At 45.3% G+C, this 21,336-nt stretch overlaps 1 protein-coding gene and 2 long non-coding RNA genes across 16 annotated transcripts; 1 reads left to right on the forward strand and 2 right to left on the reverse strand.

Annotated features, from left to right (window-relative positions):
• Positions 1 to 1,675: 1,675 nt before the first annotated feature.
• LOC123138049 (uncharacterized) lies at positions 1,676 to 7,589 on the reverse strand. Of its 11 annotated transcripts, none has more exons than XR_006468805.1 (10): positions 7,285 to 7,589; positions 7,005 to 7,187; positions 6,685 to 6,851; positions 6,434 to 6,593; positions 5,109 to 6,013; positions 4,906 to 5,014; positions 4,568 to 4,699; positions 4,074 to 4,284; positions 2,885 to 2,956; positions 1,676 to 2,019 (listed from the first exon to the last, which is right to left on the reverse strand). It is a non-coding gene; the product is annotated as an uncharacterized lncRNA (long non-coding RNA). The 11 variants fall into 11 exon arrangements; XR_006468806.1 differs by having other exon boundaries at positions 2,885 to 4,039; positions 4,120 to 4,284; positions 4,568 to 4,726; XR_006468800.1 differs by having other exon boundaries at positions 2,885 to 2,961; positions 4,568 to 4,726.
• Positions 7,590 to 9,346: 1,757 nt separating this feature from the next.
• Positions 9,347 to 15,018, reverse strand: LOC123138050 (uncharacterized). 2 transcript variants are annotated; one of them, XR_006468810.1, is made up of 4 exons: positions 14,493 to 15,018; positions 14,187 to 14,334; positions 13,969 to 14,085; positions 9,347 to 13,704 (listed from the first exon to the last, which is right to left on the reverse strand). It is a non-coding gene; the product is annotated as an uncharacterized lncRNA (long non-coding RNA). The 2 variants fall into 2 exon arrangements; XR_006468809.1 differs by having other exon boundaries at positions 13,945 to 14,085.
• A 633-nt stretch (positions 15,019 to 15,651) lies between these two features.
• On the forward strand, positions 15,652 to 20,603 carry LOC123134435 (uncharacterized). Of its 3 annotated transcripts, none has more exons than XR_006465645.1 (4): positions 15,652 to 15,989; positions 16,078 to 16,158; positions 16,256 to 16,357; positions 19,651 to 20,601. XR_006465645.1 is itself a non-coding variant. In XM_044553686.1 (4 exons), the coding sequence occupies exons 1-4, from the start codon at positions 15,784 to 15,786 to the stop codon at positions 19,708 to 19,710; spliced, it is 441 nt and encodes a 146-aa protein (XP_044409621.1). In that variant the 5' UTR covers positions 15,652 to 15,783; the 3' UTR covers positions 19,711 to 20,603. The 3 variants fall into 3 exon arrangements, 1 of the variants encoding a protein (XP_044409621.1); XR_006465644.1 differs by having other exon boundaries at positions 16,256 to 17,322; positions 19,651 to 20,587; XM_044553686.1 differs by having other exon boundaries at positions 16,264 to 16,357; positions 19,651 to 20,603.
• Positions 20,604 to 21,336: the final 733 nt, after the last annotated feature.

A 21,336-nucleotide genomic window follows, 5' to 3' on the forward strand; every position in this document is an offset into this window, starting at 1 on the left:
ACGGAGGTGCCATACGTTCGATACTTGGATCGGTTGGATCATGAAGACGTTCGACTACATCAACCGCGTTAACATAACGCTTCCGCTTTCGGTCTACGAGGGTACGTGGACACACTCTCCTCCTCTCATTGCTATGCATCTTCTAGATAGATCTTGCGTGATCGTAGGAAATTTTTTGAAATCGCATGCTACGTTCCCAACACCTCGGGCTTGGTACCAGCGTATTGCAGCCTTCCTGCAGTCCCTGGGCTTTCGGTTCACTCGCTCTGATGCCTCACTCTTTGTGTATCATCAGGGAGCTGACACTGCATATCTGCTGCTCTACGTCGACGACATCATCCTCATGGCGTCCTCCCCCGATCTCCTTCAGTGGCTGACAGCTCGTCTTCGTGATGAGTTCGCCCTCAAGGACTTGGGGCCTCTGCAGTACTTCCTCGGCATCGAGATGGTCTGTCGGGCTAACGGCTTCTTTCTGCATCAGCGAAAGTATGCCCACGAGCTTCCGGAGCACGCCGGTATGCTTAACTGAAGCCGACGCCCACCCCGTCGAGACGAAGGCGAAGGTCTCTGCTCTGGAGGGGTCTCTCGCGTCCGATGCAGCGTTCTATCGCTCCATTGTTGGTGTTTTACAGTACCTGATGCTGACCCGACCCGACCTGCAGTACGTTGTCCAGCAGGTGTGCTTCCACATGCACACTCCTTGTGACTCTCATTGGACCTTGGTGAAGCGTATTCTCCGTTGCATACGCGGCACCATGTCCTTGGGACTCACCCTGACGGCATCCGCCTCCACCGACCTCATTGCCTACTCGGATGCCGACTGGGCCGGCTGCCCCAACACTCGACGCTCCACGTCCGGCTATTGCGTCTATTTTGGGCCCTCGTTGACCTCCTGGTCATCGAAGCGGCAGCCCACGGTCTCCCGCTCCAGTGTCGAGGCAGAGTATCTGGCCGTGGCTAACGCCGTGGCCGAGTGCTCTTGGATCCCTCAGCTACTCCAGGAGTTGCTTTGTGATATTCACAAGGCCACTCTTGTCTACTGCGATAACGTCAGCACGGTCTACCTCTCTGCCAACCCGGTGCACCATCGACATATGAAGCATATTGAGCTCGATATTCACTTCGTGTGCGAGCTGCCCTTGGCCGTGTTCGGGTTCTCCACGTTCCAACGTCGCAACAGTTTACTGATGTGATGACTAAGAGATTGCCTACTCCCGTCTTCTATGAGTTTCGGTCCAGTCTCTGTGTCTCCGGCGACGCTTCGACTGCGGGGGTGTTGAGTATATATTTGTGTTGCATGTATTACGTATTGTGGCCCACCTCCTAGTTGTGTATAGTTGAGATTGAGGCCTATCATGTACTTATATATACGTGCACCAGCACCTCAGCAATACAACGATTATTATATTGCCAACTTGTCCGTCCACATTACAGGACTTGCTTTTGCGAGATCATGAGGTTTAGGCCGCGTTCGGCTCCTCTCCGTTCCCTAGACCGCGCTCTCGGAGCGGACTAGTCTATAGCCAATTTTCAAGGAGCGGGTAAAACCGAGCTCTACAGCTCCACGGAGGGATTCCGAACAGGGCTTTAAGCTTGAAAACCAAATACACACAAGAAAAGGTCCAGACTCGGTTCGCGTGAGGTTGACCCTTCACATACATGGCTCCATGACATGTGAGTCTCACGAATTGATAATATTAATAATAGAGAATATATTCAGCATTATACTCTATTATACTCTATTTCTAGAGTTCATCATGTGGTATACAATGGTACAAACAAATTGTACTTTTGATGCTTCGGTTTAAACAAGTAAATGGTCAAAAGGTTTTTTTTAACACAGTACAGACGCAAGCGCTCATATACTCATCCCTATGAACGCACACACGCACACCCTACCCCTATGAACACCTCCGAAAGACTGAGCCGACATATCATCTTGAAAATTATGAAGTCACCGTAAGCACCTCGTCATCGATGAAAACGTCCCCTCCTACTGACTGCGTATCGCCGGAAATCCTGAAATAAATCCAGGAATAAATGCGAGTACCAGGACTTGAACCCTGGTGGGCTGGGAATACCAATCCCTCAAATCATCCAACCACATGTTGGTTCGTAATGGTCAAAAGGGCTAGACATGCACGCACATAAAGCAGTGTGTACAAATACTTGGTTGAATACCAACAGCCATTGTATAAATACGTATTCAGGTATTCATGTACCGGCCGGCCACGCATGCAAATACTCGTTACACCTAGCTAACTATGAACGTAGTCTTCATACATGCATGTGCTACGTATTTGCCTTTCTGTCAACTAGATGACCAGTTGCGCCAAATGGCGCAAAGACCCGTTTAAAACAATGTTCGTGTTGAAAATATTTGCACTTTTTCGTAACTGTATATTTGAGTACAATTGATAAGAACTTATAACCCTATATATAAAAGAAATTAAATGCAAATATTTTCTTAAGATAATAACGCCACAAATTAGATCATCGGTAGGTCAAGATAGTTGAGTCTGCAATTAGGAACTCCGAGTAGCTGTAAACTTGCATTAAAAAAGGAGTAAACACAAGTGACACAATAAAATGTACTCCCTAAGTTCCTAAATATAAGTCTTTTTAGACATTTCAAATGAACTACAACATACGAATGTATGTAGACACGTTTTAGAGTATAGATTCACTCATTTTGCTCCGTATGTAGTCACTTGTTGGAATCTCTAGAAAGACTTATATTTGGGAACGGAGGGAGTACTTAATACATGAACTTGTGAAAATTGTGTACAGGAGAGTTTAATAGAAATAGTGATCAATTACATCATATAATTTGGTTTTATACTCTTTTGTGTATATATCAGATCCGGTACAGAGAGAAGGATACCTTAGGTTCCACGGCGTCACAAATAGGAGGCTGCAGTCTGCAGACAGCGTAATCTGAGCGGAAAGCAAATCGCTGGCCTAGGAAAAGAAAGGAATGGTCAGGGAAAAAATATAACTTCTACTTACTGCAATGGAAAAGAAGGAAACGATTGTTAGTACATTAGTATATAGGTTATTAGTACATAGGTGTTTTTGCATTATCAAAAAAAAACTAATCAACAACAGCAAAATAATCTTCCTAGCCTCCGTAACACATGCCTCGACCTTATGAGGCATAACACGAGACCAAGTCTCTGTAACTGAAACAAAAACACACATCATATTCCTCCCCAAGGTTTCTAATTATTCAACTACGATGATCTAATCAGATTCATATGCCACGACCAAACAGAGCAAGCACATAGTATGTTACTTGGTCCTTGTTAACTTCAAGCAGTTTAAACCAAATACATGTTAGTTTTTTTCCACTACCCACCATGGAGCAAAAGCCCCATGGTCCTTTATTTCAATCGAAGCAAATATATACAGACAGAGAATAACAGTCCCAAGAGGAAGGAAAGAAAGAGAAAAGAAAACCTACCTAAGAGAGCACATCCAAAAATCTAACGGAGGCTTTGGATCCAAAATGCATGAACTGAGAAGTAGGTGATCTAAAATGCATTTGTTTAAACTAAGCCAGCAAGAATAACACATTAGATTTTAATCTGGATCCTTCATGTAAAGAAATAACATAAAAAGAATCAAGAATTTCTCAATTTATACAAAGAGCAGTGAAAGTGAAACATAGCAGGCACACCAAATAAATCTGGGCACATATAGAAAGATTCCTGACATTCTCACACATAAAAAAGCAGCTGACCACCCGTTGCGCCGATGGTGCAAAGGGCGACAACAAACCAAGCATGCAAATCATGCACGTAAGATTTGTTTAAGGACTGATAATAAGATCCTTAAAGTATAAAGAAATAGATACTTAGGTAGCATGTTAATACATAGTGATACATGTTACAGTGCATGCTAGCATGATAGCCCAAAACAAAGTTGACAGCAGTTCATGATAGGAAAGCAAAGCTATACAGGTAGCCTGAACCATGATTGGACTTGGTCCAGTGGGGTTTGTATAAACAGCATGCCTAGCATTTACAAAAGCATTAGCCTACAAAATAAAAAAGCTATCAGAATACTTAAACCTTGTGAATCACTTGTGTGATAGTGACATAGTAGAAAAATGCATACAGGAGATGGCCCCATTCTAAGCGTCATCATTGTCCGTCCAAGCTCAAAAAGCATAGCCTCCAGATGTTGTATCGCTACTCCCAACTCTGTCGACTCATTCTGGATCTGGCTTCGCACAGATGTATCACCAGTGGCAGCATCTCTCTGGATACATTGTGCGAGATGCTGAAATAGAAATCAGGTGAATGGAGGTAAGTCTACACAAAAGTACGCATTTAGCTCTTCCGTTGTCTAATAAATTATTTGAGAGTAAAAATAATTTAGAAGACACAAAGCTACATCATAGCACTGCATAATCAGTTGCCGAAAAACAAAGCATGAAATTCTAACAACAGAAAAGCATCAACAGTCCTATGAGCATTGTGTTCAGAGAGTAAGATGTGTTATCAGGAAAAAAAACACATAAAACTGAAAGAGGCATGGTTGTATATAGATAGATCGATACAACCTTGTACAGTCGGTCTTTGGGCAAGCATCGCCTGCAGGTTCACTTTAATTACAGTGCCTCACATGAAACCAACGATGAAAAGTCTACCATCAACTGCTAAGCTATCCAGATTGCCTTGGAGATAAGATCTACCTACGTTGTCCAGAATGATATCAAGGTCTGGTAGAGATATTCCACATATTACAGTTAGAATGTATATGAAATTGACGGGTTTCTTAGGATGGAGCAGTACACAAAAATGAACCTGAATCAGGGGAACCTGAAGCATGGGTACGACATATCTAAGCCCAAGCATGGGTAAAGGTAAAACTTGGCATCCAAAAGTTAGATATGTTCACCTCCCAGCAAGACAACTGCATACTTAATAGGCTGTATAGGCCGTTTTATTGCAGTATCAGTTCACTCCAACCCAAGACACTGTTCCCAAGTTCCATAGACATCTCTATTCTGTAGAAACCCAAATAGAAAAAGACAGAAACATCGAATAAATAATGCACATGCAGAACTATAGAAGCCTGTAGGACAAAGTTAAAAACATTACCTCCAAACGAGCAGATACAACATCTGAATGTTGTAGGTAGGCTGGCCGATTCATAGTACGAATGCAAATTTCCGCAGATCACATAAGCACAAATAGGCATACCTAGTTCGGTAGCTGCATTATAACCGTTCAATACACTCCGGCCAGCACACAAGCTGCATCCCCTCAGGAAAGCAAAAAAGAACACAAGCTGCAGACTCTGACAGCCACTGGAGCTACGAAGTACGAACGCCTCTAGTTCCATATCCACGGCTTTTTGATCCGTCCGATGCACCACCCACACGCCCCAACCAAAACAGCTGCAGCCAAGAAGGACCCTCGCCAGCTGCGGTCAGGCGAGCAAGGGATCAACCAGCCAAATCCGACGGCGGCGGTCATGGCGTTAGCAGCTAACACCCATGGAAGAGTCTGCACCCTCTCCTCCAGGCCACCCACACCTTTCAGCAGGAGCACGACCACCATGCCTGGACACAATGTTCAGTCGTCACGAGCCCGGTTCGCCGTCCGAGCCACCGCGGAGCGCGTGGCTGTCTGGGCTGGACCTACCGGCGTACCTCGACGGCACGTCAGTCAACTGTGGCAACCTCTGCCGGTGTTCTCTGCAGGCGGCGATGGTTCGTTGTTAGGCTGATGGATAGCTTGGCGCTTCTGGATGCAGGCTGCCTGGCGATTACGGGTTTGGTCCCTTGGGGCTCGGGGAGCAGCCTGAGGCCTTGAAGTGGTACGTCCAGGCCGAGCTCGTCCACTGCCGGTTTGCCATGGCAGGGGTCGCCGGCATCCTTGGAACCAATGGAAGTTGCTCCCTTCTTGACCTCCTTGCCAGCGCCGGTAAAATGAATATCCTCTCAGTTTTATAGAAACCATAGTGCGGACGCTTGATTTCCCAAAAATGGCTGTAGAGGTGCCTAAATTAGTATAAACAATTGAAAACACAGTGAGAAAACAAGCATGACTTCTGAATTTTGATAATGGAAATGGTAGTGTGATCCCCTCTCATTTGAAAAAGAAGAGAAACCAAGCTATCAGACAGGGAATTATTGATCCAAATGAAAATAACAATCTCAATGACAGCAAAATCATATGCAACACATTCTAAAAAAAATATCATATGCAACACATCAGCTCTTAAGAGCAAACCTAGGGGAAAAAATCCCCATGATTGTAGCATGATAGCATTCTTACGACATCGAAGCATCCACACTTACAGAAACCAAACATGAAATTGATGGCTTCGACGCTCCGATGAGCTCCTATCATACATGTGGCAGGGTCTAATTGGCGTGTTTCTGTGTAGCTGATCAGTGTATCAGGGATCGGCAACCTACCAGTGTGGTTTGAAGCAGGCGCCGCGAAATTTGACTTTGCCAACACCACAACACTCTTCTTTGTTCAGCTTCTCTTGATGGGGTAATTCAACATCCAACTGAAACATTTACTCAACCCTAAAGTACTCTCACCTTATTTGATGATGGTTAGTACAGAAACCTGAAACATGCAAAAAAAATAGAGGGATCATTTGGGATAACACAGTTACTGATTAGAGAGAGATTATTTGCATTGCAAGTGCATAACTAACATCAATTATCTGAAGAAGTAGATGTCTTCATAGGGAAAAACACACATGTTTCTCTGGTGTACACCATAATTGCATACTAAACCTTCTTTCCTCACATGATATCCATCACAGTTCGAGTCCCATATACTCAAGCCGAGAACAATACAAACCCAGGCCTGAGCGCTCACCTAAAAAACATCACAAAGAACAAGCGATTAGATTTCACAAAACACAAGCATCACGAACAATTAACTTCAGAACTCCATATGTATCCCTTCTAAGCAGCAATGAAAAATCCAAGAACACTGTTGGTACAGCATTTCATCAAACAGGTTACATACCTGCGGGTGTTGAACAAGACGGCCTGCAAAAATTTCGCCTTGTGCTGGTGCTCGGGGAACAGCAGTATGAGAAAAAATCGAGCTGGTGCTCCAGGAGCGGCAGCGTCAAAGAAAACACCGTAACAGCAGCGAATGCACACCCCATTGTTGATAATTTTCCATCCCCATTACTCGTCACAGGAGCTGCAGGCCACCACCAGTCAATGGGCATGAGGTGAGAGGAAGGGGATGGCCGAGGATGGAGTGGAAGGAGGCACCGAGGGGAGATGGGTGAGGTTACCTACATGGTGAGGTCGGAGGCGACGATGCAGGGAGGCACGACGCCGGCCGGCGTCACCTCCTCGGCGCCCTTCTCCTTGCCGCCGCCAAATAATAGCTCTTCACTACAACGAGCTGCGCCGGAGGTGAGCGGGGAGGGCGACAGGAGGAGCACCGGCGGCGGCTCGAGGCGCGGGCGGACGGGGAGGTGCTCGGGCGGCCGGCACCAGCGTCGGGTGGGGAGAAGAGGGGGGGCGCGCCGGCCGCCCTGCTCTGGGCGAGAGGGAGAAGGCGGAGGCCGTCAGGGAGGGAACCAGATCCTCTACCGTCCCCGAAGGCACGGCATGCTTTCCAGCAAAACAAGCGCACTGGGCCTGTAGCCTACGAGCAGAACGGCCCAACCTAATGGCCTGCTGTTTTGATTGTTTTTTCTGTTTATTTCCAGCAGCTTGACAACGTTTGTCTAGAAAAACAGCTTGAGAACGGGAGCATCACACGGTAGTTGAATAGCAAAGCAAGATTTTTTATGCGGAAAACATCCAACCTTTTTTTTTTGGAAAAATCAGATCTATTACAAAAGTTCATCGAAAGTATAAATCATCTTAGACATAATAAAAATTAGATCGAGATTCCGAAATCATCGAACGATCACTATTCATCATTTGTCGTATAAGGAATATTTTTTGCGAGAATTTTTTTAATTTATTCATCAACTGTCAAGGTAGTATAAAGAAAACAAGAAGTAAAAAATGCATCCAAGTCCGTAGAGACCTAGCAGTGACTACAAACACTAGAGCGAGCCGAAGTCATTATGCTAAAAGCATCTCCAACAGCCGCGCTAAATAAGCGACGCGCCGCAAATTTGTGCTTTTTAGCTCGCGCGCAATCGATATCCGGGCTCCAGCGGACACGCAATAAGCACGCGCGGCATATAGAGTTCAGCACGCGGTCCGAATCGCCATCACGCGCTGTTTTTTTGGTCCTCGTGGCTGCTTTTTAGCGCGCAGCGCGTTGGGCGGCTGTCGGAGATGTTCTAAGGCTTCATAAAACCAGCGCATTAGAACAACAATCGCCACTGTTGAAGAGAGGCATATATCGGAAGGATCCAACCTGTATGAGCACCTACAAGAGACTGAGCTAGCATGGCATCTTGAGATTGTACAAAGTCACCACAGGCATAGCATCTCGATTTAATTTATCAACTTTTATAATAGATCTGATCTTTCCGAAAAAAAATAGGTTGGAAGTTTCCCGTAGAAAAAGAAATATTGCTTTGCTGTTCACAACGAACGTGTTTTTTTTAGACAATCAAAACAAATGTGTGATCCTTCCGTTCCCAACCTTTTTTTAGAGCCAAACGTTGTTAAGCTGCTGAAAATAAACAATCAAAATAGCAGGCCCATTAGCTCGGCCGTTCTGCTCGTAGGCTACAGCCCAGTGCGCTGTTTTCCTGGAGAGCAAGAAGGCACGGCACCTCTGACGTGCCTTCGGGCACGGTAGAAGATCTGGTTCCGTCTGGAAGGGGCGGCTGGGTGGAGAGGGAGAGGAGACGGTTGAGGTGTTGCAGGAGAAGGCGGCGCTCGGGACCTTATCCCTTCCCTCGTTGCTATAGTAACGCTCGCACGAATAAAAGGAGACGGAGGTGAGCGGGGAGGGCGACAGGAGGAGCACCGGCGGCGGCTCGAGGCGCGGGCGGACGGGGAGGTGCTCGGGCGGCCGGCACCAGCGTCGGGTAGGGAGAAGAGGGGGGGGCGCGCCGGCCGCCCTGCTCTGGGCAAGAGGGAGAAGGCGGAGGCCGTCAGGGAGGGGCAGTTGGGTGGAGAGGGAGAGGAGACGGTTGAGGTGTTGCAGGAGAAAGCGGCGCTCGGGACCTTATCCCTTCCCTCTTCGCTACAGTAACGCTCGCACGAATAAAAAGAGACGTGGCCATTGGCGCTAGTTGGGCGTACTGGTTCATCCTTTATATGTTCAACTAGATGACCAGTTGCGCCAATGGCGCAAAGGCCAAGAGTAAGCCATGTATTGAAAGAGTGTACATTAATATTATTCGGGCACATATTGAAACATATGAGAAAAAATTTCACTTACTATAAGTACAAGCAATGCAATACCCATATAATGTACAAGTACATATCAGTATTAACAGAACCGTTAATTAGTCAGACACAAATCCACACCCGAGAAGCACATTGCACAGGGTTGAAACTTTTAAGCCTCACATTCCCATGCAATCTGAAGGAGGGCCCACAGAATTGAAATCCCTGATGCGAAGTATCATCAGTTAGTAATATTTATACACACATCTTCATTGTAGTCATATGATGATGAAATCAGTACGTAAATCAGTACAAACAAAAATTCTGCATCCCACAGAACAACACTATTATGCAGGACTCATTTTAAAAGGCCCTCAGTTCTAATTTCTACAAGAGATGTGAAGTCATCATCTAAGATTATAATGTCGGAGCTTCCTTTAGCAACTTATGTCCCTGACATGCACATTGCAAGACCTATATTAGCCTATACAACAGATCAAGCATTAGATATAAGAACAAAACAAAATCTTCTGCAATATCAAGATAAATATATTAGATATGTATAGACAAGGCATGGTCTGACCTTCTCTGAAACTCAGTTATATTAGCTATACAATGGAGTACCAAGCCAAATATCAGGATACAATTATGCTTATATCAAATATCCACAAAATGAACAATATGAAAACACATTCCTGGCATGTATTATGGGAGTGTCTAATCAACAGACATCTGTTTTTTTATTTCGGTTCAGGCCGGATTTTTGTCCATTGTCTGGTCGACTCATGTACATACTTGTTTTCGCTTCATACAGTAGTTTTGGAAAAAAATCATCTAATTTCATTTGGAGCTCAGGTTGGATTAACTTTTTGCTCACAGTTTCCAGTGTCCCGCCCGGCCTAGATTGCAACCCGCCCCTCCCCAAACAAAAAAGAAGTGTGAATGAGCAAGGCAGGCGGAGGGGTGCCCTGTCGCTTACATTGCCAATGCCCCTGGGAAATCTACCAAGGTACCTCCCTCTTCCCTGACTCTTTTATGACTCTACATCCACGTGTGGCCATTTTTTGAATGATATCTAGTCTAGAACATAACTGAACTGAACTCCATTAAAACTGAATTTTAGTACAACACCTATGAAGTCCTACAAACCACCGCACACATTACATATATATGGTTTAAGCTTTAACATAAGAGCCCGACTGAAAAGTTACAAACAGCAACAGCAAGCTGGCTATCTAGTCCAGAACATTCTTCGGCAAAAGGGAACTACACAATTTAGTCAACAAACTAAGTTTAGAGGTGCAAATGCATGATGGGAGCGCACGTAATCCTTTTTGGTAGTCTCAGCGTGCTTTACCTAGCCTGACAACTAAATTTCGAATCATGGCATGATGGCAAGCAAGGAAAAGGTGGCAATTCATCACCAGTGGCAAAATTCTCCATAGCCAGCTAGCTTTTATAGCTTCATGCCAATATTGGCCAACTCCTTTAACATGCAGTAGAAACGAACGATTTAATTTACATCATACAGTAAAATCTGCATTCGAGTTGAAAGTAGCACAGACCCTCATGTAAGGAGCAGAATAAATTTACAGAGAACAATCAGGTGCTTTGTATCTAAAACCAGGACCAGCCTCTAAAAGCTCTATATGGTGTTGTCCTCAAGAAATAGAAAAGCGAGTTATATACAGGGAACGTGTACCAAAAGCAAGCCAGTTACTTGTTTCAGATGTGCGACCCTTGCTGAACATCTAGCCAAAAGAAGTAGAATAACTGCATCACTAAAGTTTAAGTAGACTATCTGATTTTTTTGGTCATGCAGACATGTAAATATTAGCAGACATGTAGACTAAAGTGTCAACTATAAACCACTGTCCGCAATTGGAGGCAGCATAATCAGTATAGAATAAGCATTTGTAGCTAGATAAATTACTTGTTTCAAGATGATTGCTATTTCTTTTAGGAAGCGAATCATAGTAGGAATTCAATTATAAATTGGCAAGAAGATGATTGTCAAGCAGTTTTTTCTGTGGTTGATTTGGGGCAAAAAGGGAGTGACGATACCAGCTGCACTTCCTCATCTGTAATTTCCCGATGCTTGTTCTTGTTTCGATTCATTTAGGCTGGCTATCTTTGCCGCTTGAAGCACAAGTTCTTGTCTCTTTCTTGAGCCCTCTACATAGATAGAGGAAAACTAAGATGTATATTCTATTAGAAATCAAAATATCGACCTTCACTATCACAATCAGCCATAGACAGTTAAATTGGAGAGCAGAAAATTTTATTGAATGAACCAGTGATGCAGTGTCAAACTTTCTTAAATTCCAGTTAAGTTTTTTTATGTATAAAAGACTTGATGAAAGAATATTAGTTCAAAAGTGATTGATAAACAAAATAGTGTCCATTCAACTTAAAGATGATGAAATGGGATACCAAACACGGCACACCGGGACAAACACCAAACCATATAATAGGAGAGAATTGCAGAAACATGTAGAAAGTGATCTGCATGTAAAGAACTTTTAGTAACTAAACTGAATCTTTTTTCACTATGGTTCATACTCTAAATGGGATTTTGCATATTATCAGATGTTTGCTGCTTTTTCATTTTCTTCCTTGTACTTTTCTTCTTAGACTGTACTTCAGTGTTGAGGGCTTTTACATTGTTCATTGTTTTTGCCTTTTGCTTTCAGCCTAAAAGATAATACAACGTAAGCTTGGTACTGAATCGGTAGCTTAGAGACTACCTGTTATGTAAGAACACACAGACTGATGCTAGTATTACTTATGTACAAATGAGAACTAAAAAGATAAGAAATAACCAAGAAGATATAAAAGAGGGGCACGGATGTATATTCAAAAACCAAAAGGGAATGAAACTGGTGAGCTATTAACAAAACACGAGAAGTACCCGCATAAATTTGAGAACCAGCATCACAATAATATGATCGCTACAAAATATGGCTATAATTTGTTTTTTCTGCAATTACATAACCAAAAGCATATCAAAATTATAGCCCAACATCTGAACTCTAGGCATATCAAAATTGAACTAAGTTAACCTGGCACAGCCGTGAGTCGACTTTTATCATGATAAATGACAGTAACATGGATAACAGCCAGAATAATTAGTAGAGTGCCAGTACAAAATGGCTGAGCATATCTTGGGAATAGCAGAGGTGAAACCGTTCAATAAGTACCTGAATGTTCTCCTGTAGTGAGGCAAACAGAGTAAACTGAAGCCTCACGACCTTAAAATGTGCAGGCTTGGTAAGGATGTTCTTTTCTAAAAAATAGTTAAACTAAACTGATAAAAAGAAGGTTATTGCATGAGAAGTTTGCAACCGGACTGATAAATAATATATACTAATGCGTATTAGACAATAGCTATATGAAGTCTGCCAGAGGAGTCGTATAGCTCAAGGTATTCATTAATGGCTACCATTTGCATAAACACAAGAAATAGGCACCAATTGGTGAGGCTCTTAGCCTCCATGTTCTGAAGTGAAGTGCAATGCAAATAACTTCCACACAGAACATCAAACAAAGCATCATCAAGAGATCTTAGTATCTTACAAGAAGAATCATGGAACAATGTGCCGTTACAAAGATGTTAGCTACTAATTCCCCTTTAAATATGTACAAATCCTTGCCGCACAACAAATTCTTATGCCAGTGTATGTAAACATGGACCGCTGATCTGTATCCTATTCTGCTTAAAATCTAAATCCTATTGAACAACCCCAGCTAAAAAATAATTTAGTACCGTGCAGCAGTCTGTGTGTTCTTTTTGAATCACGCAAAGGCTGACTTGACAACGATAAATTATAAACATTGTCGAACTGCTCAGTCAAGTGCTAATATAAAGATCCACCACTACTCGGGGAGCTTGTTACTTACATACTAAAAGCAAATAACGATAGAGAACATTTTATCATTGCTAAATAACTCATGAACTGCAATACATTTTAGATATTCGCTGCATCTATGAAAGCAAACCTGAGCGTCCATGGGGCATCGAAGAAGCTTTAGTCAAAAATGTTTCTCAAAGAAAGGAATACCCCATGCAAAGGGCCAAAAACTATTGGTCTTTGTTATCAAATTTAATATCGAACATATGCGCATTCAGACTATTAAATTGAGAACCTCACTGAACATAATCATCATGTTTCATGGGAAATGGTAATAGGAAACTAATAAAATGTTATTTTAATCAATCTCGACAGAATCAATGCACGGTAGTAGCTTCATGAGGTGTGACCTACGAGTGCATAAATATCCCAATATACCAGCTCGAAAGAAGCCACTCTCTGTAGCTTGTTCAGCTCAGCCAACAAAGACACCGGAGCATGGACCGGGCGCAATCACCCCGCATCACTGGAGCCGCCGGGAGCACACTCGTTAACCTGCACATGAAAAATGTTTCTCAAAGAAAGGAATACCCCATGCAAAGGGCCAAAAACTATTGGTCTTTGTTATCAAATTTAATATCAAACATATGCGCATTCACACTATTAAATTGAGAACCTCACTCAACATAATCATCATGTTTCATGGGAAATGGTAATAGAAAACTAATAAAATGTTATTTTAATCAATCTCGACAGAATCAATGCACGGTAGTAGCTTCATGAGGTGTGACCTACGAGTGCATAAATATCCCAATATACCAGCTCGAAAGAAGCCACTCTCTGTAGCTTGTTCAGCTCAGCCAACAAAGACACCGGAGCATGGACCGGGCGCAATCACCCCGCATCACTGGAGCCGCCGGGAGCACACTCGTTAACCTGCACATGAAAAAACCCAACATAAATTAGGATTGGTTCTGCCTCATAGAACAGATCAGACCAACTATGGGGAATGATGGGGGAAGAAGGTGGCAGCTCACCTGGAGAGGAACACCATGGCACCACCAAAATACAGAAGGTCTTCGTACAGCAACACAGCTCGGTGGGCGATATTGCGGAAGTCGAAGGAGGTGCAGCTGCTGGTTGATGTAGCCAGCCATCGTTATAGGAGTCAACCCCACCCAAACCCTAGGTGCATAAGAAAATTATAAATTTAGGTGGACACGAATTAGATGGAGGATCTCAAGTCACGTCCCCATCCTGCCAGGATGTGAGAGATTGGAGGAGCAGCATTGAGGAAGAGAAGAGGACCAGGGGAAGAGAAAAAGGAGAGGATGGGAGCTCACCTATTCAACGCCCTCTGCAGGGCCGCGATGCCGACTGCAGCAACCGGAAGACGAGCAGGCTGCAGCAGGGGGGACGGATTCCTGGCGACAACGGTGGAGTTCACTTGCGGCGACGATGGAGGAGCAAATCCAGTCGGCGACGGCGGCGTAGCACCCACGATCCAATCTACCGAGGCGGGAGGAGAGAGCCGAGGCGGCAAGAGGGGCGGTGCGGCGCACGGGAGGCCAATAGCGAGGGCCCATTGACGAGTGCCTCCATGGCTCGAGGACCCGACCTCGCCGGTGCAGGCGGACGCCGGCGGTGACCCTCTCCCATCGGACGCCACGCCTCCCTCTCCTATTTCCTCTCTCTTTCTCCCTCCTCTCTTTCCTTCTTCTCCCTCTCATCCTCTCTCTCTCTCTCGGTCTCTCTCTCTCTCTCTCTCTTGCAGATTGAATGGAGCGCCGCCGCTGGGTAAGGTCGACTCTGCGCTCGGATCCCAGGGTGGACGAGATGCGGGAGAGGAGGAGGGGGTGCGACACGCTAGGGGCAGCAGCGTTTATAGAGCGACGTGGAGGCAACGGTTCTGCCTAGGAGTCTAGCAGGGTTTATATGTTCAATTAAACAGGTGCATGCACGTACGTCTTGGCTCTCCCAATGATTCACACGGCCGACGTTGATCTAGAAATAAAATCTAATCTTTTCTTAATCTCTCCCTAATCTTTTCCTAATATTTACCTAATAATAAAGCAAATTGGGTTTCGGTGGTCCGTTGTCTACGTTTTTGCAGAAAAGTCCCCGAGGTTCTGCGTATTCAACCCGCAGTCCTCCGTTTAACTGCACGACGACCGCGACTGCGTCCCCGACTCGCCCCCACGCCCGTGCTAATCCTCGTCCGCGGCGGTTCGGTGGCGGCGCTCCGTGAAGAGGGGCGGGGGCAGCGAGGATGGAGGCGGAGGAGGAGTCCGTGGGGAAGGAGTGGGGTTGGGACGGGAACGGGGAAGAAGAGGGGCGGGCGTGGGGACGGGGAGGAAAAGGGGCAGCGAGGGTCGAGGCGGAGGAGGAGTCCACCGGGGGCGGGGATGGGGAGGAACAGGGGCGGCGAGGGTGGAGGCGGAGGACAAGTCCGCGGGGAGGGAGAAGGGCGGGGGCGGGGATGGGAAGGAAGAGGGGCGACGAGGGAGGAGGCGGAGGAGGAGACTGCAGGCGCTGTGGGGCGAGATGGAGGAGGAGCGCCTCGCCACGGCAAGCGCCGCCAGCAATGCCATGGCCATGATGCAGTGCCTGCAGAAGGAGAAGGTCGAGGTCTAGATGGAGCTCGACGCCGAGATCGACCACTGGGACTCGCCGCTATCGGTCACCAGCGATGACCTTAGGCCCTTACCATGGCTAGGGTTTCGGGCGCCTCCACACTGGCGTGGCTCCCGCGCCTCCAGCGGCTCCTCTCCGACGCCCACCGCGCCCTCACACGCAGCTCCCATCTCTAGGAAGCTGCTCCTTCGCCTGGTGCCCATGTGGTGAGTTCATCCCCTCCCCTATCTCTCCCCCTTTCTCTCTCTAATATCTGGTTTGATCCTCACACTGGCGTGGCTCCCGCACCTCCAGCGGCTCCTCTCCGACGCCCACCGCGCCCTCACACGCAGCTCCCATCTCTAGGAAGCTGCTCCTTCGCCTGGTGCCCATGTGGTGAGTTCATCCCCTCCCCTATCTCTCCCCCTTTCTCTCTCTAATATCTGGTTTGATCCTCCATGGTACATGTATCTAGTTTGATCCTCCATGGTAGATGTGCAGGGCAAGGATTGGATGCTTGAGGAAGGAGGGGTCGACCTTGCCTTGCTGCAACTCGGGGCGCACCACCCATGGCGCTTCCTCCTTTCTGTCTTCAGTTGAGTTCACCTCCTCCTCTCTCTGCTCTTGTACGTGGCCATTGAGGCATTGCTCTTGGTTAGGATTTACCACAGTTTGGGCTCAATTGGCTACTATTTGAGGTCAATTTTGTTGATACTGTTAAGTGTAGATTGTTCCTTGAATTGAACAGCAAGGTTAACCATGAATTTGTTAGTTGAATTGATGCCTGACTGAATTGCAGTTGTTAGTTGAATCGTTCAATCTTCAATTTAGGGAGCTGCTACTGAAAGATGAAAAAAATTTGGTACTGTTTGAGGTCCCTGTGCCTCCCGTGCTCATGAACTTGCTTCTGTTTGAGCTCAATTTTTTGGTACGGTTTATGTGTTAATTGATCCATGTTGTGTTGCATCCCACCCTCCCCTTCGGTGACGGCAGCCAACGCTTGCATCGGAGGAGCTGTTGCTGTGCTTCCTTCTCTGATTTTTCAGGGTCAAAGTCATTATGTTCACCATGATGCAGATTGCCATCACATTTAGACCCAAAGATCTGGGAACTATGAACTTGATTAAAAGGGCAGGGTCAAATTCAAGACCCGGGTTAGTGGCGACTATGATGGTCGCCTGCAGGCTATGGGTCTAGCAGCGTTGCAGGCAGCAGTGTGCAGCGTTTTACAGTAGGCCGTGTGGCCAGTGCTGTCGGGCTCGCGGCGGCTGCAGATGGTGGAGTACCGGACTTGTGGTGGGCGCCCATTCACAAGATCTACAACATCATCTTTGGGTCAGTTCTCCATGAAGGCCATCCTGCGATACAAGGTTGCGTCTTCCTGCTATTTGGATGACGACGCCGAGCCTGTCGGCCTATGCCCATCGCTTCGGATGTGGTAATGTGGCGGTCGTTGTTGTTTGCCTGCAGAGGCTGTGGAGAGGTGGGACTTGAAGAGTATATGTAGCAGAAAGGATCCAAGTATTGGAGCCAAACAACTGTCTATGCTACCACATCAAGGTGGGTTGAGGCAAACAAAGTGAGGACAGGAATATACAGTAGCAGAAAGACCAAGCAGCTTGGTAGCTCTTTCATTGAACTAGATGGATGCGTGCATGAGTTCTTTGCAGAGAACGAGTCACATTTTGAAACTGAAGCTATATACAACACTGTTTTAGGGATTAATGAACTGTTAGTAGCAGAGTCCTTCCTGATGTGAAAGCTAATACATTTCTATGGTAACCATACCTCAGTACCTATGATTAAATAATCTTCTTTTTGTGAAATGATGAAACCCGAAGTATTTCTACGTATTTGCATTTCTCTCTGAGGCAGGAAGTTTATTTTCCAGACATTTATGTGTTGGGGAACGTTGCAGAAAATTAAAAAAAAATCCTACGGTTTCACCAAGATCCATCTATGAGTTCATCTAAGCAACGAGTCAAGGGGAAGAGTTTGCATCTACATACCACTTGTAGATCGAGTGCGGAAGCGTTCAAGGGGATGGTGATGATGGAGTCGTACTCGTCGTGATTCGGATCACCGATGACCAAGTGCTGAACGGACAGCACCTCCGCGTTCAACACACGTACGGGACGGACGACGTCTCCTCCGTTTTGATCCAGCAAGGAGGAAGGAGAGGTTGAGGAAGGCAGCTCCAACGGCAGCACGACGGCGTGGTGTAGTTGGTGCAGAAGTATTCCGACAGGGCTTCGCCAAGCACGTACGGAGGAGGAGAGGTGTTGGGGAGGGGAGGGGCTGCGCCTTGAGTTGTGTTCTGCAGCCCTCCCCTCACCCCTCTATATATAGGAGGAGAGGGGCAAGGGGGCCGGCCCTCTAGGGGAAACCCTAGAGGGGGGCGGCGGCCAAAGGGTGGGGGGCTTGCCCCCCAAGCAAGGGGGGTGCGCCCCCTTTAGGGTTTCCCCCCAACCCTAGGCGCATGGGCCCAAGGGGGGGCGCGCCAAGCCCACTAGGGGCTGGCTGCTATCCCTACGCAGCCCAAGTGGCCCCCCGGGAGGGGTGGACCCCCGGAACCTCTCTGGTGGTCCCGGTACAATACCGGTATGACCTCGAAACTTTTCGGTGTCCGTTTAACAACTTCCCATATATAAAACTTTACCTCCGGACCATTCCGAAACTCCTCGTGACGTCCGGGATCTCATCCGGGACTCCGAACAACATTCGGTAATCACATACTTGTCTTCCTGATAACCCTAGCGTCACCGAAACTTAAGTGTGTAGACCCTACGGGTTCGGGAGACATGCAGACATGACCGAGACGACCTCAGGTCAATAACCAACAGCGGGATCTGGATACCCATGTTGGCTCCCACATGCTCCTCGATGTTGTCATCGGATGAACCACGATGTCAAGGGTTCAAGCAACCCCGTATTCTATTCCCTTTGTCAATCGGTACGTTACTTGCCCGAGACCCGATCGTCGGTATCCCAATACCTTGTTCAGTCTCGTTACCGGCAAGTAACTTTACTCGTACCGTAATGCATGATCCCGTGATCAACCACTTGGTCACTTTGAGCTCATTATGATGATGCATTACCGAGTGGGCCCAGAGATACCTCTCCGTCATACGGAGTGACAAATCCCAGTCTTGATCCGTGTCAACCCAACAGACACTTTCGGAGATACCTGTAATGCACCTTTATAGTCACCCAGTTACGTTGTGATGTTTGGTACACCCAAAGCACTCCTACGGTATCCGGGAGTTACACGATCTCATGGTCTAAGGAAGAGATACTTGACATTGGAAAAGCTCTAGCAAAACGAACTACACGATCTTGTGCTATGCTTAGGATTGGGTCTTGTCCATCACATCATTATCCTAATGATGTGATCCCGTTATCAACGACATCCAATGTCCATAGCCAGGAAACCATGACTATCTGTTGATCACAACGAGCTAGTCAACTAGAGGCTCACTAGGGACATATTGTGGTCTATGTATTCACACGTGTATTACGATTTCCGGATAATACAGTTATAGCATGAATAAAAGACTATTATCATGAACAAAGAAATATAATAATAATACTTTTATTATTACCTCTAGGGCATATTTCCAACATTATGTAATGAGCCACTTAATGTGCAACTGAGTGCACATTGTTATCAAAATTTTATTGGTCTATCTGAGATGTTTCCTTCTGGTATTGCAATTTATGCTAGGTAATACCCACAGTTTTTGCTGTGATGTTACTATGTCAGAAAATTAGCTGTCCACTGTGTCACTTATTTGTTCTTCTCTCATGTTCTTGTCTGACAGTTATATTTTTACTCCGAACTTACTAACCCAGCTTTGGTTTCTCTGGCTTAAACTAATCTGGGAGCAGGGTATCATGTGCCCGCTCACCTATTGGTGCGGCTGGTGGATACAGAGAGATCAACGATGAGGAGACCCTCGTCGTTCTTCTGATTGCAGCCAGTTGCGTGATGTGATGGCGGAGTTGTTCTGCAACCGCCTAGGGGCCATCGACGATGGAGAACTTCCTAACGCAGTATGTGAGCGGGGACGATGGAGAACTTCCTAGCGCAGTGTGCGCGCGAGTGGATTTCAGGACAGTTCATGATACAAGGTCAAGCTCAGCTTGGTGTAAGTTCCAAATATATATTGTGCCTCAGTTTGAGTTGCATCCACAAGCAGCTCTCACTAATTCCAATACACCTTAAATTGATTTGGATCATTAGTGTTGGACTGTGGACATATATCTATATCCGATTGTACTCCGGGTGTTTTCAATTCTGAAATATTTTTTGGCAATTTGATTCTGAAATTTTAGCTTGATGTTGAGAAAACGAGCAAATTTTGTGGTGCACTTGGATCTGGTTTTATGCTTACAGTTTCGAGGGGAAACATTCGGGGTTGTGATCCAAGTATATGAAATCAGTTTATCTAAATTGAGTTGTCGACAGTACATCCTCTAAATTAGCTTATCTGAAATCAGTTTGTTTTTATTAATTGTTGCACAGGGGGCATGATAGCCATGGCCAACTTTGAGCCCAGCATCAAGTTGGAAAGCTTTATCTGAGATGTGTTTTTTAGCTATGCCCTTTTATGTCTTAGTTTGGTCTCTGAATTTTCGGGCGGCGCTTATCATTTAAGATCAACACAACATTTTGCTTCATTTGTGCTTCAAAGAAAGCTGCTGCATAGGGACATTTGATGTGGTGGATTTCAGAGAATCATTTTAGGGTATTGCATTTCGTTCAGAAATTCTGACATTTGGACAGTGTGTATAATTGAAAGGAATAGCTTGATATGAGTTATGTAGGTTCAACGTTTCAACTTTTTGACAATTTTTTATGTTTATCCTGGCAGAAAAGTGGAGCAGCTGTGTGAAGAGGTTGCTTAATTGAAGGGAATCATCAAGAAGATGTTACTATCTTTGATGCATAAAAATAATTTTGGAGGATGCATGGATCAAAGAGATTATGGATTACCACAAGCTTATGTGTATCCATGGGAGTTATCTGTGTATTAGAATATGGATACACGTGTAACTATAGCTTCATTGCCCACCTATTTTTGATTTTTATGCAGTTTTTATTGCTTAAAATTTTATATTAATCTTCTTCCGTTGCAATGCATGGGTATTTTTCTAGCCTACTAATAAAGCACGGAGTGCTTTTGCTTGTCACCGTCGTGCCATTTTAAAAAATCCCCATTGTTTTCTGTAAATTAATCCGCAATAGACGTCTAAATAATGGCCGAGTTTTTTTGTGCATTTTTTCAGAAAACCCCTGACTTTTCGGTTAATCAATCAGCAGCTTATCTAAAACAAAATTATTCATATCTTTTAAATCATAACTCCTGTTTTAACATGTTATATATGAAATTTGATTAGAAAAATGTGTACAATCTAAATATGATATTATTGTTAGTTGTTAAATATTTCTAAAATATTAATTTTGGTGCAAACTTAATATATAGTGCACAGTCCGTTTTTCTTTCGTACTGACGGCGATCCAAATTACAAAGAAACGCCCATTAAAACCATATTGAGAGGAAATGAAACATC

Source organism: Triticum aestivum, chromosome 6B (genome assembly GCF_018294505.1).
Source record: "Triticum aestivum cultivar Chinese Spring chromosome 6B, IWGSC CS RefSeq v2.1, whole genome shotgun sequence".
Taxonomy (NCBI): domain Eukaryota; kingdom Viridiplantae; phylum Streptophyta; class Magnoliopsida; order Poales; family Poaceae; genus Triticum; species Triticum aestivum.